The sequence below is a fragment of the Oncorhynchus tshawytscha genome, linkage group LG13 (genome assembly GCF_018296145.1).
Source record: "Oncorhynchus tshawytscha isolate Ot180627B linkage group LG13, Otsh_v2.0, whole genome shotgun sequence".
NCBI classification, from domain to species: Eukaryota; Metazoa; Chordata; class Actinopteri; order Salmoniformes; family Salmonidae; genus Oncorhynchus; species Oncorhynchus tshawytscha.
The window spans coordinates 77,816,541-77,833,278 of NC_056441.1; the positions used below are offsets into that span (position 1 = coordinate 77,816,541).

General features: G+C 44.3%; 1 protein-coding gene across 7 annotated transcripts in view; it reads right to left on the minus strand.

Moving 5' to 3' along the window:
- Window positions 1-16,738, minus strand: part of robo2 (roundabout, axon guidance receptor, homolog 2 (Drosophila)) — a 388,246-nt gene that overhangs the window by 85,193 nt on the left and 286,315 nt on the right. For all 7 annotated transcript variants that reach the window (XM_042296388.1, XM_042296384.1, XM_042296385.1 and 4 more), the window contains exons 9-14: window positions 11,969-12,140; window positions 7,034-7,239; window positions 5,675-5,756; window positions 4,898-5,063; window positions 4,627-4,793; window positions 3,191-3,312 (exon numbers count right to left, since the gene is read on the minus strand). In XM_042296388.1, coding sequence (XP_042152322.1) covers window positions 3,191-3,312; window positions 4,627-4,793; window positions 4,898-5,063; window positions 5,675-5,756; window positions 7,034-7,239; window positions 11,969-12,140 — 915 coding nt within the window. The remainder of the gene's footprint in view (window positions 1-3,190; window positions 3,313-4,626; window positions 4,794-4,897; window positions 5,064-5,674; window positions 5,757-7,033; window positions 7,240-11,968; window positions 12,141-16,738) is intronic.

The following is a 16,738-nucleotide window of genomic DNA, read 5'->3' on the forward strand; positions in this document are numbered from 1 at the left end:
GTAATGTCAATGTACTTGTTTCTATGCAAAGCCTTTGTCTTACTTCAAAATTAACCAAAGATAGATGCAAGATTGATGGGACCAGATGTCCCTGACACCTCTTTTGATGTTCTCTGCAGCTGAAAGAAACCATTTATCAACTGTTTGATGTCCACTTACTTAAGAGACAGTTATTATACTATTTCAAAGCTGTAGAGTCTCAGGATTTATTTGACTCATATTTCCTTACATGAAAACACCAATAGGAGCCCTGAGGAACACATTGCCAGCTTCAAAGAATCATCATCCCCTTTATATCAACTCTAATGACTTTAGGACTCAAGGTTGTAAAATCAAAGACATAAAACAGCCCAGAGCTGGACAGCTTCAGACACTGTTTGAGAATGAGGTTGGTGTAAATTGAAATTGATTTCCCATATTTAATCTGATCTGACAAAATAAAGAAACACACAGACACCTGGCAGAGCTGAATAGCAGTAACTAAGTGCAAAGTCTGCTGAATAGTTATGTCTGTGACAGACAGGTGGATTGTCACATGCACCAAATACAACAGGTGTAGACACCTCTTTGGGGTAGGTGGGACACCTGGCCAACATCCGGTGAAATTGCAGAGAGCAAAATTCAAAATACAAAATTCGTAATATTAAACATTCATGAAAATACAAGTGTTATACATCAGATAAAAGCTTAACTTCTTGTTAATCCAGTCGCTTTGTCAGATTTCAAAAAGGCTTTACGACGATAGCATACCATGCCATTATCTGAGGACAGCGCCCCGCATACAAAAGCATTACAAACATTTTCCAAACAAGGCGTCACGAAAGAAAGAAATAGCGGTAAAATAAATCACTTACCTTTGAAGATCTTCCTCTGTTTACAATCCAAAGGGTCCCAGCTACATCACAAATGGTAATTTTGTTCAATAAAGTCCTTCTTTATATCCCCAAAAAGTCAGTTTAGTTGGCGTGCTTGATTCAGTAATCCACCGGTTTCCCTCGTTCAAAATGCATACAAATGAATCCCAATAGTTACCAATAAACTTCGTCCAAACAAGTCAAACAACGTTCTAATCAATCCTCAGGTACCCTAATATGTAAATAAATTATCAAATTTAAGACGGAGCATAGTATGTTCATTACCAGAGATAAATAACGAAGTGCGCGCCCTCACTGACGTGCGTCACAATAATACAGCCAAAATGGGAGCCACCTAGAAAAACTACAAATTCTAGCTCATTTAAAAAAAACAAGCCTGAAACTCTTTCTAAAAACTGTTGACATCTACTGGAAGCTCTAGGAACTGCAATCTGGGAGGTATTCCCTTGATATTCCCATAGACAGCCATTATAATGATTGGTGAGCTCATTATGGATTATCCTCAGGTTTTCGCCTGCTATATCGGTTCTGTTATACTCCCAGACATTTTTTGTTTGTTTTCTAGCCCCCTACCCCGAAGTTAACCAACAATGCAGTTTTAAGAAAATAGACAATGATGAGGCTATATACAAGGGGTACCTGTACCAAGTTAATGTGTGGGGGTACAGGGTAGTCAAGGTAATAGTTACATGTACTGTAGGTAGGGGTAAAGTGACTATGCATAGATAATAAACAGCTAGTAGCAACAGTGTAAAAACAAAGGGGCGGGGCGTGTCAATGTAAATAGTCTGGGTGGTCATTTAATAAATAGTTCAGTAGTCTTAGAAGTTGTTAAGGAGCCTTTTGGACTTAGACTTGGCACTCCGGTAATGCGGTAGCAGAGGGAACAGTCTATGACTTGGGTGACTGCAGTTTTTGACAATTCTTTGGACCTTCCTCTGACACCGTGTGATAGAAAAATTACAAATTGACCTGCTTTGTTTGATATGAATAGTTAGCCATTAATACTTAACAAATAGGAAGACATTTGTCTGTTTCATTCTGCTTCTGTAAAGAGATTGTTTCCACTTTAGCTTCCAGAAGTTAGTCTGGGCGTAGGGTCAAGGAAATGGGTTGTGCTAGATAGCTTAGGCTGACAATGACTTGGTGATAATTACCTAAAGCTGGCATTCCATAGACAATATGTGGTGTGTGTGATCCGAGATAGAGATCGCCTGGAAGAGTTTAGAACAATTCAAGTGAGAGAGACTTTGTCATTTCTGCAAACAATCATCTTTATTCAATATCGATTAATTATTGCAATAATGAAACCGTCGACCCAACAGTCATGAGGTTGAAAATGTCAGTGAAGACTCTTGCCGGTTGGTCCGCTCATGCTCTGAGTGAATGTCCTGGTAATCCGTCTGGCCCTGTGGCCTTGTGAATGTTGACCTGTTTAAAGGTCTTGCTCACATCGGCTAAGGAGAGCGTGATCACACAGTCATCCGGAACAGCCTGTGCACTCATGCATGCTTCAGTGTAACTTTGGGCATTTAGCCTGTCTGGTAGGCTCATATCACTGGGCAGCTCGTGGCATGGTTTCCCTTTGTAGTCCGTAATAGTTTGCAAGTCCTATATTGATGATTTCCGGTTTGATGGTCCATCTGAGGGCACAGCGGGTTTCTTATAAGCATCCGGATTAATGTCCCACTAATTGAAAGTGGCAGCTCTAGCCAATAGCTCAGTGCAGATGCTGCCTGTAATCCATGGCTTCTGGTTGTGATATGTACGTATGGTCACTGTGGGAACGACATCATTGATGTACTTAATGGGGAAGCCGATGACTGAGGTTGTATACTCCTCAATGGCATTGGATGAATCCCAGAACATATTCCAGTCTGTGGAGGCAAAACAGTCCTGTAGTGTAGCATCCGCGTCAACTGACCACTTCTGTATTGAGAGAGTCACTGGTACTTCCTGCTTTAGTTTTTGCTTGTAAGCAGGAATCAGGAGGATAGAATTATGGTCAGATTTTCCAAATGGTGGTAAATGGTGGTGGTAAATAGATAGTAACATGACTCTATTGTGAGGATCCACCTGTTTATTATCCGTGTCGTCGTTCAGCCACAACTTGGTGAAAAATAACATATTATAGTTTTTAATGGCACATTGGTAGAGAGTCTCGAACGGAGCACATCCTGTCTAATCTCCAGTGATTGCACGTTGGCCAATAGAACGAATGGTAGAGGCATGATGGGGATTTAGGCATTGTCTGGGAGCAGCATTATATCCTTCATATCAGACTCATTAAAGACCAATCACAGTGTGACACTTACCGTCCAGGTGACCTGAATGGTGGTGGGGCTCAGGACGACCGGGTTGTGAAGACGAACTATGACCTCCCCCAGCTCCTTCTGTACATGTCTGTGGTCCACCCCCTGGGCTGGAGGACTGATGTCTGTAGAGAGAGAGAGAAAGAGAGAGAGAGAAAGAAAAAGCGAGAGAGATAGAAAGATAGATTACTTTCAGTTTTCCTCCTTCAGTTTTCAAAGCCACGGTTCCTTCCATTCCTTACAATGAGGCCAAGTCAATCATAAGAGGTTTTGTTGAGAGAACGGATGAATAGACCAATCAGACTCCTCAAAGGAGTCGACACTCTATGATCATGACTTCATTTGAAAAGAAGCAACTTCATCTGCATTAGAATGATCTCATTTCAGTTTTAATAAAGAACTCGTTTGGGTTTGAGAAAAGGAAGAGAGACCTTAAGATCCCTTCTCCTCTCTGCTCTTACTGAGGCCCAGCCAGAGAACAACTACCACATTAACGAGTGAACTCTGAACACATGAAGGAATGACACTATGAGACTATTTCCCAACACAGTTCACATTTCATTCACATTTGCATGTGTTTTCAGTTAAAAGCCAATCAAAACCCCCATTGAAATGCAGATTCAGTGTGGTCAAAGAAAATACACAATCATGGCAACTGACATATTTTGGTCCTATTTACTGAGGGGAAATAGATGGGCGAATACAGAACATTATTCACAAGAGGAAACAGTATTTCAAAACAGGCCCAATGAAAACAGCCAATAAAGTCTTGAATCACAGAGTCGTAATAGAGGACGACAGGCCAAACGCAGTTAAGCAGACATCAATTCATCTTCAGTGACTGCCATTGCCAATAACCATCTCTGTGCATCACAACGAAGCCAACAGCAAATAAAGAGAGATGTACTGCTATTCAAATTGACTCCCTCTCTCCATGCACAACCTAATAGTGGCCTGCAATTGGACAATGTTAACCGAAAGGTTGCAGGGGTATTGCGGTGGACTGGACTTATCAAATAAATGTAATAAGAAGACTGAGGTCTATACGGCACCTTAATCTAATCTTCTTTGAGTTTGGAGGCAGTCATTTTCTCCAGTTATGATCATTAACATAGCAGGGATAGCGCTAACTCACTTAGGCTTTCCAAAAGTAGACATGCTTATTTTACATAATTGCCTGACTGTAGCCTTAATGAGCAGAGCTGAGATGGATAGTTTGACCTCTGAAAGTTGTTGCGGTGGCTATCTCGGTAGAACTGTTACAGCCCACACAGTACCGTGCTGAGAGGCCCTGATAACTATCTAACTGGAACACGATGACCTTTTCCCTATCGAAAGCTGCAGCAGTCAATGTGAAGGGGAGGCTAAATTAGAAATGTTATGATAGGAAAAATGATTACCAGAATCTTTAAAGTTCTATCTGAGTATAAGGCCAATACCTTGTGTCCTGACGGGCTCTGACATGGGGCTGGGGTCACTGAGGCCCTGGGTGTTGACCGCCCGTATCATGAACAGGTAGATGGTGTTGGGGCGCAGGCCTTTGACCGTGTACTGCGTGGTCTTCACGTGGTCCGCAACCGTCTGCCAACTGTTGCTCACCGACTGGCTGCAATGGGACAAAAAAAAGGATATCACAAATGTGCTACCGCAATAATTAAGAAGCAATACAAAAGTGAAACAAGGAAATCACTCCGGTTCTTCATAACTAACCTGAAGGCTTCGATGACAAAAGAGGAGATGGGCGTGGCCCCAGTCAGGCCGGGTTGCCAGGACAACGAGACGCTGTTCTTGGTGACGTCAGTGACGTCGGGTTTGGAGGGAGGGCCAAGGAGCTCGTTGTCATCACGGTTCTTAATGACCATCACACCAGCTTGGTCTGGAGGAGAAAGAGACCAGTAAATATTTGTCACACCCTGATCAGTTTCAACTGTCTTTGTGCTTTTATCCAGCCCCTTCCAGGTGTCGCCCATCTTCCCCATTATCCCCAGTGTATTTATACACGTGTTCTCTGTTTGTCTGTTGCCAGTTCGTTGTGTTCGTCAAGCCTACCAGCATTTTCCCCTTGCTCCTGTCTGTTTCTAGTTCCTGTTTTGTAGTTTTCCCAGTTTTGACCATTCTAACTGCCCTGACCCTGACCCTCCCTGCCGTTTCTGCTTGTCACACCACCCTGGATTATTGACCTCTGCATTATTGACCTCTGCTTGCCCTGACCCTGAGGCTGCCTGCCGCTCTGTACCTTTCGGACTCTGATCTGGAGCACTGACCTCTGGCTTCCCTTAAGCTGTCGTTTTGCCTGCCCCTTCTTCTAGTAATAAACTTTTGTTACTTTGACATTGTCTGAATCTGGGTCTTCCCTGAAACGTGATACTATTGTTAAATGGGAGGATGAAGAGGAATGGATAAATAACTATTCCCAGAATGGAATACAGTATGTATGGTATAATGAGCATGTATTTACTAGGTGAAGACATGTTCACTGTGCCATACCTTTGACCTCCAGGAAGGCGCTCCATGATGTCTCGCCACTGGAGCTGGCAGCCACACAGGTGTAGATCCCAGAGTCAGAAAGCTGGGGTAGAACGGATAAACATAGAACATGTGATGGGACCATCCCTGAGGTCACAACAGTGTGTCATGTGATGGGACCATCCCTGAGGTCACAACAGTGTGTCATGTGATGGGACCATCCCTGAGGTCACAACAGTGTGTCTTGTGATGGGACCATCCCTGAGGTCACAACAGTGTGTCATGTGATGGGACCATCCCTGAGGTCACAACAGTGTGTCTTGTGAAGGGTCACAACAGTGACGACTCTTAACTCCTCTTGAAATGCACTGTTGGTTAAGGGCTTGTGAGTAAGCATTTCACGGTAAAGGTCTACACTTGTTGTAATCGGGGCATGTGACAAATAAAGTTTGATTTGATTTGTGTGTCATTGTGAGTGCCTCAAAGTGCTGACGCAAATTTCCTAATGAATTCCATTTTCTCCTAACCCCCCCACCACTTTACCCCCCTCCCGCTATCCCCCTGTTCCCGCTGTCCCCCCACCACCCCACCAACCGCAACAAAGGCTGGCTAATTCATTTAGGGTGGGCCACTGAAGCCCCCTGGACCGATGACAGCTGGCTTGGCTCTCCATCCCACTCTCTCTAGAATGTTAGTTGTTTGTTGGTTTTTGTCTCTGCTCCTTCCCTCCATTTATTAAATAAAATGTCAGTGGTCGGCAACTTTGTCAAGCTTAATGGATATTCCACCGAGGCCTCGGAGTGGGGAAAGGAGGATGTGAGGATTTTTAATTCAATCTACCCTAAATGTTGTAGGTTTGTGTGTGTGTGTGTGTGTACGTGTGTTGTTTAACTGTTCACTCCTGCAGCTGGAACCCGTCCAGCCCTCTACAGCAGACTCTTGTAAGAGCCGCCGTGTCACTAAGTGATAGTATCAAACAATTTATTAAAATCAATATTGCCCATTAATCTCTTTAAAGCAATATGATTCCTCACATCACGCTCATGCATGCCTAAGCATGTGACACACCCAGAGGGGAGAGAGAGGAGACAGAGTCCCAGACAGAGATCCATTAAGGGGAATGGATGGAAACAGGAAGGTAGAGAATGAAGGCTGCATACAAGGATTTACACAATAGTACACAGTATATTTACAGCCCTCATCATATGAACCACATTGCTAGTGTGTGCGTAGTTCTAGCACTGTCGGAACTAGAAGCACAAGCATTTTTCTACTCGCTTTAACATCTGCTAACCATGTGTATGTGACCAATAAAATTCTATTTGATTTGATTTGATTATCTTTATGAGTGGACCAGGCTGTGGCTCCAGTGGTTCTCACCCTGAGGCTCCTCATCTGGAGGCTGCCCAGCTCCTGCAGGGACATGCGGGGATCCTTCCCCAGCAGACTGACCCCGTCCTTCAGCCAGCTGATGGAGGGGATGGGGTCTCCTGACGCCTGACACTTTAGCAGGGCCACGCTGTCCACTCCCAGCGTCTGATTGGAAGGACCCTGACGGATTATGGGCGGAGGCCTGTCTGTCAGCACTGGGATAAGGTGAGAGACAGAGTGTTGGAGAGACAGAGAGCCTGTTTGATACAGCAGGAAAACAATTCTGCAGCAACAGATAATGTGAATTATTATGTGGATTATAATTTTTTTAAAGGATTTTTCATAAAAGTCTGACATTTCAAAGTGGAAATTACAAACTTCTGAAGTATTTTTGAAACTCAAATACTCTACAAGTAAAACATTTCCTGCACAGGAAAATGATCCTGCAACGGGGGGGAATCAATTTAAGATCCTACATCTGTAAGCCTTTTAATGGATTTATCATAAAGTGAAAGGATGTGGTAACGATATCATAAAGCTGGTCTATTTTCTCAGCAGGTCTTGTAATTCCACCACAGGACAATGACGACGCCCTGACTATGCTTCCAGGAAGCGGAGAAAGAATTGCTGAGTATTGTTTTCCAGACTGTCTATTGATGTGGCGTGGGGCTGAATACCCTTACATTTACACCTTACCCAGGAGTCTGTGGTGGCGTACAGTGGCAGAGACACTGCCTGTTGACTCAGGGTGGTTCAGATAAATACTCCATCATGTTCAGTAGGGAACACTATCAGAGGTCCCCACTGGCACCCAGAGCAGAAACAAACATTTCACTCTCCAGAGAGTAGCACCCCACAGAAATGATCCAAATCAGTCAGAATTGCAATAATGTAACAAACCCTCTGTGAGGAAAATAAAATGTTTTGCTTTGTTTATTTCAGTGCTAATGTTCAATGCTGCTTGGATGAACATATGCTTTTGTAATGTGTGGGAGAATGTCTGTGGGATGTACTGTGAAATAGTGTACATGTCAGAGGAGCTGTATCAGTGAGTTACAGTTACCGTGCCCTGGCTGTTTCTGTGTCAGCTGTGGTGAATACTGTGGAGTCCCCTGGCATTACACAGCACACATTAACTAACAGGTAGGATTAATGATGTCAGACCTGCAGGGGCTAATTAGACAGTCAACTTCGTGAACCTTTCAACACATCACACCCTCTCTCTCTCTCTTCCTCTTTCTCTTTACTATCTCCTTCTTTCACTTTCTCTCCTGCAGGGAAGTCAGAAGGAGGGATGGAAGAAACATAAATGCCTTGGTATGGCAGAACCATGAAATGATTATCTTTAGCAGAGAGAACCATGAAATTATTATCTTTAGCTGAGAGAACCATGAAATGATTATCTTTAGCTGAGAGAACCATGAAATTATTATCTTTAGCAGAGAGAACCATGAAATTATCTTTAGCTGAGAGAACAATGAAATGATTATATTTAGCAGAGAGAACCATGAAATTACTATCTTTAGCAGAGAGAACCATGAAATGATTATCTTTAGCAGAGAGAACCATGAAATTATTATCTTTAGCAGAGAGAACCATGAAATTATTATCTTTAGCAGAGAGAACCATGAAATTATTATCTTTAGCAGAGAGAACCATGGCCTAATTATCTTTAGCTGAGAGAACCATGGCCTAATTATCTTTAGCTGAGAGAACCATGGCCTAATTATCTTTAGCTGAGAGAACCATGGCTTAATTATCTTTAGCAGAGAGAACCATGGCTTAATTATCTTTAGCAGAGAGAACCATGGCTTAATTATCTTTAGCAGAGAGAACCATGGCCTAATTATCTTTAGCTGAGAGAACCATGGCCTGATTATCTTTAGCTGAGAGAACCATGGCCTAATTATCTTTAGCTGAGAGAACCATGGCCTAATTATCTTTAGCTGAGAGAACCATGGCCTAATTATCTTTAGCTGAGAGAACCATGGCTTGATTATATTTAGCTGAGAGAACAATTGGCCTAATTATCTTTAGCTGAGATAACCATGGCTTAATTATCTTTAGTAGAGAGAACCATGGCTTAATTATCTTTAGCAGAGAGAACCATGGCTTAATTATCTTTAGCAGAGAGAACCATGGCCTAATTATCTTTAGCTGAGAGAACCATGGCCTAATTATCTTTAGCTGAGAGAACCATGGCCTAATTATCTTTAGCAGAGAGAACCATGGCCTAATTATCTTTAGCAGAGAGAACCATGGCCTAATTATCTTTAGCAGAGAGAACCATGGCCTAATTATCTTTAGCAGAGAGAACCATGGCCTAATTATCTTTAGCTGAGAGAACCATGGCTTCGTTATCTTTAGCTGAGATAACCATGGCATGATTATCTTTAGCTGAGAGAAAAATGGAGAGAAGGTGAATCTACCCCATATGGGCCCTGCTGAATTCATCATTTATTTCTATTTCAGTGATAATATTCCAACCTTTTCCACCACGCTGGAATGCTTTAATCAGAACTGCTGGTGGTTAAATACATCAACCAAGATTACCATGAGTCTAACCTGCACCCAGAGAGCATTAAAAACAGCCCTATCTGTACATCTAAGGCCTCACTGTGAGTTCTACTTTCCCCATTAACTCACTGAGGGAGTTATCTGCTTGTCACTGTTATCACTTGGCATGATTCTAATGGCCATTATTGGCTCAGATGGAGCCATATGTGTTCCAATGCTTAGACACAGAAACACACCTGGAAGGGTTCTGTTATGTGTCTTAATGATTCCGTCGGCTCTGAGTAATGACTCCACAGCAGTACATGTTAACATATTATGACAGAAAGTATAATAAAACCCTGGGTGAGTTTGGCTATTCTGGTCCAGCAAGGAGGGGATGATGAGGATGGTGGTGGATGGGTGGTGTGATGAAGTGATGGAGGCCTGGGAGGAGAGCAGGAGAGTAAGGGGGGGGGGGTGGCCTTGACTGTTTGCATCAGGAATTTCTCATTACCGATCTCCTTGAACCCAGCTACTCTGCTGGCCTCCCAGGACACTGAATCACCTGCTCCCAGCAGCAGGGGGTGACCATGACCTCGCCCTAGACAGCCAGCTAGCCCTCCTCCTCCACTCCTCCTGTCCTCCCTCCCTCAGCTCTGCCTAACACCCAACTCCCTCACACGTTCCTCCTCTTACACAGTCCAGCCATACACTCCCTTACCTCCCTATACCTACACAGAGGCGTAGATAGACAGACAGTACCACACACCCTTAGAATACAGGATGTGTGTGTGTTCCAACAGACAGTACATACACAGTAAATCTAGTTAGATATTACTGCACTGTTGGAGCTAGAAACACGCATTTCGCTACACCCACAATCAAATCAAATGTTATTTGTCACATGCGCCGAATAGAACAGGTGTGGACCTTACAGTGAAATGCTTAATTACAAGCCCTTAACCAACAATGCAGTTTTAAGAAAAATAAAACTAACAAATAATTTAAAGAGCAGCAATAGCAAGGCTATATGCAGGGGGTACCAATACATCTACTAGATGTGTACAGTATGTGACAAATAACATTTGATTTGAACACTAGAACATGAGACGAGTAATGTGTCTTAAGGTTCTGACCTCTAAAACCCATTTTAAGGACATAGAAAAGCATACTAAGAAACACGGAGTGAGATCACAACAATTCAAAATCCCCTTCTCTTACAAAATGGTGTCTGACATGCTTTTCTTCTTTCTCCAGGCTGATCCTTCACAAGGTTTCTGAACTGCCGTCTATCCATCTTCCCATCTCCACAGCAGAACAGATTAGAGGCAGTGGGACTGAGCAGGCTCTCATAAGTCATCCTGGAGACTAACTGCTGTCACTCACTCAATCAATCACTCAGTCCTTGACTCACTGCATCCCTCAGTCAGATGTTGCCGATCATTATACTGAGACTCAAGGGCAATGCTGTACTCCCTCTCCAGCTAAACTTGAACAAGTTTTTCATTCAATTCTGTCGTAAAAATATAAAAAATATATTAAAAAAATGAAATGTTGCAAAAGCAAGGTCATGGGCAAGTATAGTTTGTAGATATTTCTCCGTCAAAATTCCTGTACATGGTAAAATGAGGTTTCTTTTACGCTACATTTCCCACAGTACTTTTGGGGATGGGGACGCTCAAGGGCAAAATACCCATTAGAGAGTCAACCGGGCAAGGCATGTGCTCTGTTAATTCACTCTGTTAATTCACTCTGTTAATTCACTCTGTTAATTCACTCTGTTAATTCACTCCAAAAGAAAGACTCTTTCCTCACTGTTAATTCATGCGTGTGTATTATCTAGTTGGAGTACAGTGAAGGCTGTGTGTCTCACTGTGTGTCTGGCTGTGTGTGCATCTGGCTGTGTGTCTGGCTGTGTGTGTCTGGCTGTGTGCGTCTGGCTGTGTGTGTCAGGCTGCGTGCATCTGGCTGTGTGTCTGGCTGTGTGTGTCTGGCTTTGTGCGTCTGGCTGTGTGTGTCAGGCTGCGTGCATCTGGCTGTGTGTCTGGCTGCGTGCATCTGGCTGTATCTGGCTGTGTGTGTCTGGCTGTGTGCGTCTGGCTGTGTGTCTGGCTGTGTGTGTCTGGCTGTGTGTCTGGCTGTGTGTGTCTGGCTGTGTGTGTCTGGCTGTGTGTGTCTGGCTGTGTGCGTCTGGCTGTGTGTGTCAGGCTGCGTGCATCTGGCTGTGTGTCTGGCTGCGTGCATCTGGCTGTGTCTGGCTGTGTGCGTCTGGATGTGTGCGTCTGTGTTAATTATGTGTCTGCACAGGTATGTGTGTGTCTGCATTGATATCTGTGTGTGTGTGTGTGTGTGTGTGTGCTGATAGCATTGCAGAGTGTGTATGCATACTGCATTAATGGGTGATGTTGTTGAGTTTTGGCATCGGGGCGGGTATGCGGCAGGCCTCACCATCTGTGACCTCTAGTTGGGCCTTGGCGAGGATGCTGCCAGCCACGGTCAGGGCCTGGCAGATGTAGTAGCCTGCGTCTGCCCGCTGCACGGCCGAGATGGTCAGGTCTCCACTGGAGGACACAGAGAAGCGACTGTTGGGCTGCTGGGGCTGGTTGGGAAACAGTAGGTTCTGCAGGAAGAGAGGAAGCAGGCCAATTAGTAGATGGACATGGACTCATTACAGCCAGGAACACATCCAACTGACAAACACTCACATAGCTTCATCACTCTGATCTGGACACACACGCACACGCACACGCACACACACACACACACACACACACACACACACACACACACACACACACACACACACACACACACACACAGTTAAAATATCCATTCCATCCATCACCAGGTTAATGAATTACACACAACTGTCACATCTGATGGTGTGGTTACACATAATAGCCGGCATGTATTCCCCAAGTCAGCCATGCCAGAGGCTGCTCCAGAGATCTGGGAGGGAACACGGTCTGAGAGCTGGGAGGGAACACGGTCTGAGAGCTGGGAGGGAACATGGTCTGAGTTTCTCTGTCTACTCCTGGGCAAGGCTTTGATAGCTTGTTTCATTCTGCTTTGATAGCTTGTATCATTCTGTTGTCTGGACCTCTGGCAGTCTCTATGGGGGTGCCACAGGGTCCAATTCTCGGGCCGACTCGCTTCACAACACATCAATGATGTCGCTCTTGCTGCTGATGATTCTCTGATTCACTTCTACGCAGACGACACCATTCTGTATACTTCTGGCCCTTCTTTGGACACGGTGTTAACTAACCTCCAGAAGAGCTTCAATGCCAAACAACTCTCCTTCCGTGGCCTCCAACTGCTCTTTAATGCAAGTAAAACTAAATGCATGCTCTTCAACCGATCGCTGCCCGCACCTGCCCGCCCATCCAGCATCACTACTCTGGTTCTGACTTAGAATATGTGGACAACTACAAATACCTAGGTGTCTGGTTAGACTGTAAACAAAATAGCCTCCAACACTCTACTCAACAAATTGGATGCAGTCTCTTACAGTGCCATCCGTTTTGTCACCAAAGCCCCATATACTACCCACCATTGCGACCTGTATGCTCTTGTTGGCTGGCCCTCGCTTCATACTCGTTGCCATACCCACTGGCTCCAGGGCATCTACAAGTCTCTGCTAGGTAAAGCCTCGCCTTATCTCAGCTCACTGGTCACCATAGAAGCACCCACCCGTATCTCACGCTCCAGCAGGTATATCTCACTAGTCATCCCCAAAGCCAATTCCTCCTTTGGCCGCCATTCCTTACAGTTCTCTGCTGCCAATGACTGGAACGAACTGCAAAAATCATTGAATTCTCCCTCACTAGCTTTAAGCACCAGCTGTCAAAGCAGCTCACAGATCACTGCACCTGTACATAACCCATCTGTAATATATCCCATCCAACTACCTCATCCCCATACTGTATTTCTTTCTTTATCTTGCTCCTTTGCACCCCAGTATCTCTACTTGCGCATCATCTTCTCACATAACATCAATCACTCCGGGGTTTAATTGGTATATTGTAATTACTTCGCCACCATGGCCTATTTATTGCCTTAACTCCCTTATCTTACCTCATTTGCACACACTGTATATAGATTTTTTTTCTACTGTATTATTGACTGTACGTTTGTTTATTCAATGTGCAATTGTAAATTAGAACTTGTTCTCAACTAGCCTACCTGGTTTAAAAAAAGCTGAAATTCTGCTTTGCTCCTCATAACTGGTCTGGGGCTGCTATGTTTACACATATTCTCTCCTGGTTCCCCCTCAGTCCCTCTCCTTAATGACATACTGTTTTCATTTGTATTTTAATAAATACCCTCACATCTTATTTAAAGTAGGATGAAAGAGAGTGAGAGCGGTAGAGACGGAGACAGAGAGACAGAGACAGAGAGACAGAGACAGAGAGCAAGAGAGAGAGCAAGAGAGCAAGAGAGCAAGAGAGCAAGAGAGAGAGAGAGAGAGCAAGAGAGAGAGAGAGAGAGAGAGAGAGACAGACAGACAGACAGACAGACAGACAGACAGACAGACAGACAGACAGACAGACAGACAGACAGACAGACAGACAGACAGACAGACAGACAGACAGACAGACAGACAGACAGACAGACAGACAGACAGACAGACAGACAGACAGAGAAAGAAGGACGAGACAGAAAGAGACAGAGCAAGAGAGAGAGACAGACAGACAGACAGACAGACAGACAGACAGACAGACAGACAGACAGACAGACAGACAGACAGACAGACAGACAGACAGACAGACAGACAGACACAGACAGAGAAAGAAGGACAGCGAGACAGAAAGAGACAGAGCGAGAGAGAGAGAAACAGAGAGAGAGGAAGAGAGAGACAGAGAGAGAGAGACAGAGACAGAGAGAAAGAGCGAGAGCAAGACAGGGAGCGCGAAAGAGAGAGAGACAGAGCTAGAGGGCTAGAGAGACAGAGAAAGAGAGAGACAAAGAGACAGAGAGACAGAGAGAGAGAGAGAGAGAGAGAGAGAGAGAGAGAGACAGAGAAACAGAGAAACAGAGAAATAGAGAGACAGAGAAACAGAGAAATAAAGAGAGAGAAACAGAGACAGAGAGCGAGAGAGACAAAGAGAGAGAGACAGAGAAAGAGATAGTGAGAGAGACAGAGAGACAGTGACAGAGAAACAGAGAGACAGAGAGACAGAGAGAGAGTGAGACAGAGCAACAGAGAGAGAGCGAGACAGAGAGAGACAGAGACAGAGAGAAACAGAGAGACAGAGAGAGACAGTGAGAGACAGTGAGAGAGACAGAGACAGAGAGAGACAGAGAAACAGAGAGACAGAGAGAGAGACAGAGAAACAGAGACAGAGAGACAGAGAGAGAGAGAGATACAGACAGAGAGAGAGACAGTGAGAGAGAGAGATAGATTGAGAAAGGCCGCCGTATGCAGACCTGGCTCTCAAGAGAAGACAGGTGCTCACTGCCCACAAAATGAGGTGGAAACTGAGCTGCACTTCCTAACCTCCTGCCCAATGTATGACCATATTAGAGAGACATATTTCCCTCAGATTACACAGATCCACAAAGAATTTGAAAACAAATCCAATTTTAATAAACTCTCATATCTACTGGGTGAAATTACACAGTGTACCATCACAGCAGCACGATTTGTGACCTGTTGCCACAAGAAAAGGGCAACCAGTGAAAACAAACAGCATTGTAAATACAACCCATATTTATGCTGATTTATTTTCCCTTGTGTACTTTAACCATTTGTACATTGTTACAACACTGTATATATATATATATAGACAGAAAGAGACAGAGCAAGAGAGAGAGAGAGAGAGAGAGAGAGAGAGAGAGAGAGAGAGAGAGAGAGAGAGACAGACAGACAGACAGACAGACAGACAGACAGACAGACAGACAGACAGACAGACAGACAGACAGACAGACAGACAGACAGACAGACAGACAGACAGACAGACAGACAGACAGACAGACAGACAGACAGACAGACAGACAGACAGACAGACAGAGAAAGAAGGACAGCGAGACAGAAATAGACAGAGCGAGAGAGAGAGAAACAGAGAGAGAGGAAGAGAGAGAGAGAGAGAGACAGAGAGAGAGAGACAGAGACAGAGAGAAAGAGCGAGAGCAAGACAGGGAGCGCGAAAGAGAGAGAGACAGAGCTAGAGGGCTAGAGAGACAGAGAAAGAGAGAGACAAAGAGACAGAGAGACAGAGAGAGAGAGAGAGAGAGAGAGAGAGACAGAGAAACAGAGAAACAGAGAAATAAAGAGACAGAGAGACAGAGAGAGACAGAGAGAGACAGAGAGAGAGAGAGAGACAGAGAAACAGAGAAATAAAGAGACAGAGAGACAGAGAGACAGAGAGAGACAGAGAGAGACAGAGAGAGAGAGAGAGAGAGACAGAGAAACAGAGAAACAGAGAAATAGAGAGACAGAGAAACAGAGAAATAAAGAGACAGAGAAACAGAGACAGAGAGCGAGAGAGACAAAGAGAGAGAGACAGAGAAAGAGATAGTGAGAGAGACAGAGAGACAGTGACAGAGAAACAGAGAGACAGAGAGACAGAGAGAGAGTGAGACAGAGCAACAGAGAGAGAGCGAGACAGAGAGAGACAGAGACAGAGAGAAACAGAGAGACAGAGAGAGACAGAGAGACAGTGAGAGACAGTGAGAGAGACAGAGACAGAGAGAGACAGAGAAACAGAGAGACAGAGAGAGAGACAGAGAAACAGAGACAGAGAGACAGAGAGAGAGAGATACAGACAGAGAGAGAGACAGAGAGACAGAGAGAGAGAGATACAGACAGAGAGAGAGACAGTGAGAGAGAGAGATAGATTGAGAAAGGCCGCCGTATGCAGACCTGGCTCTCAAGAGAAGACAGGTGCTCACTGCCCACAAAATGAGGTGGAAACTGAGCTGCACTTCCTAACCTCCTGCCCAATGTATGACCATATTAGAGAGACATATTTCCCTCAGATTACACAGATCCACAAAGAATTTGATAACAAATCCAATTTTAATAAACTCTCATATCTACTGGGTGAAATTACACAGTGTACCATCACAGCAGCACGATTTGTGACCTGTTGCCACAAGAAAAGGGCAACCAGTGAAAACAAACAGCATTGTAAATACAACCCACATTTATGCTTATTTATTTTCCCTTGTGTACTTTAACCATTTGTACATTGTTACAACACTGTATATATATAT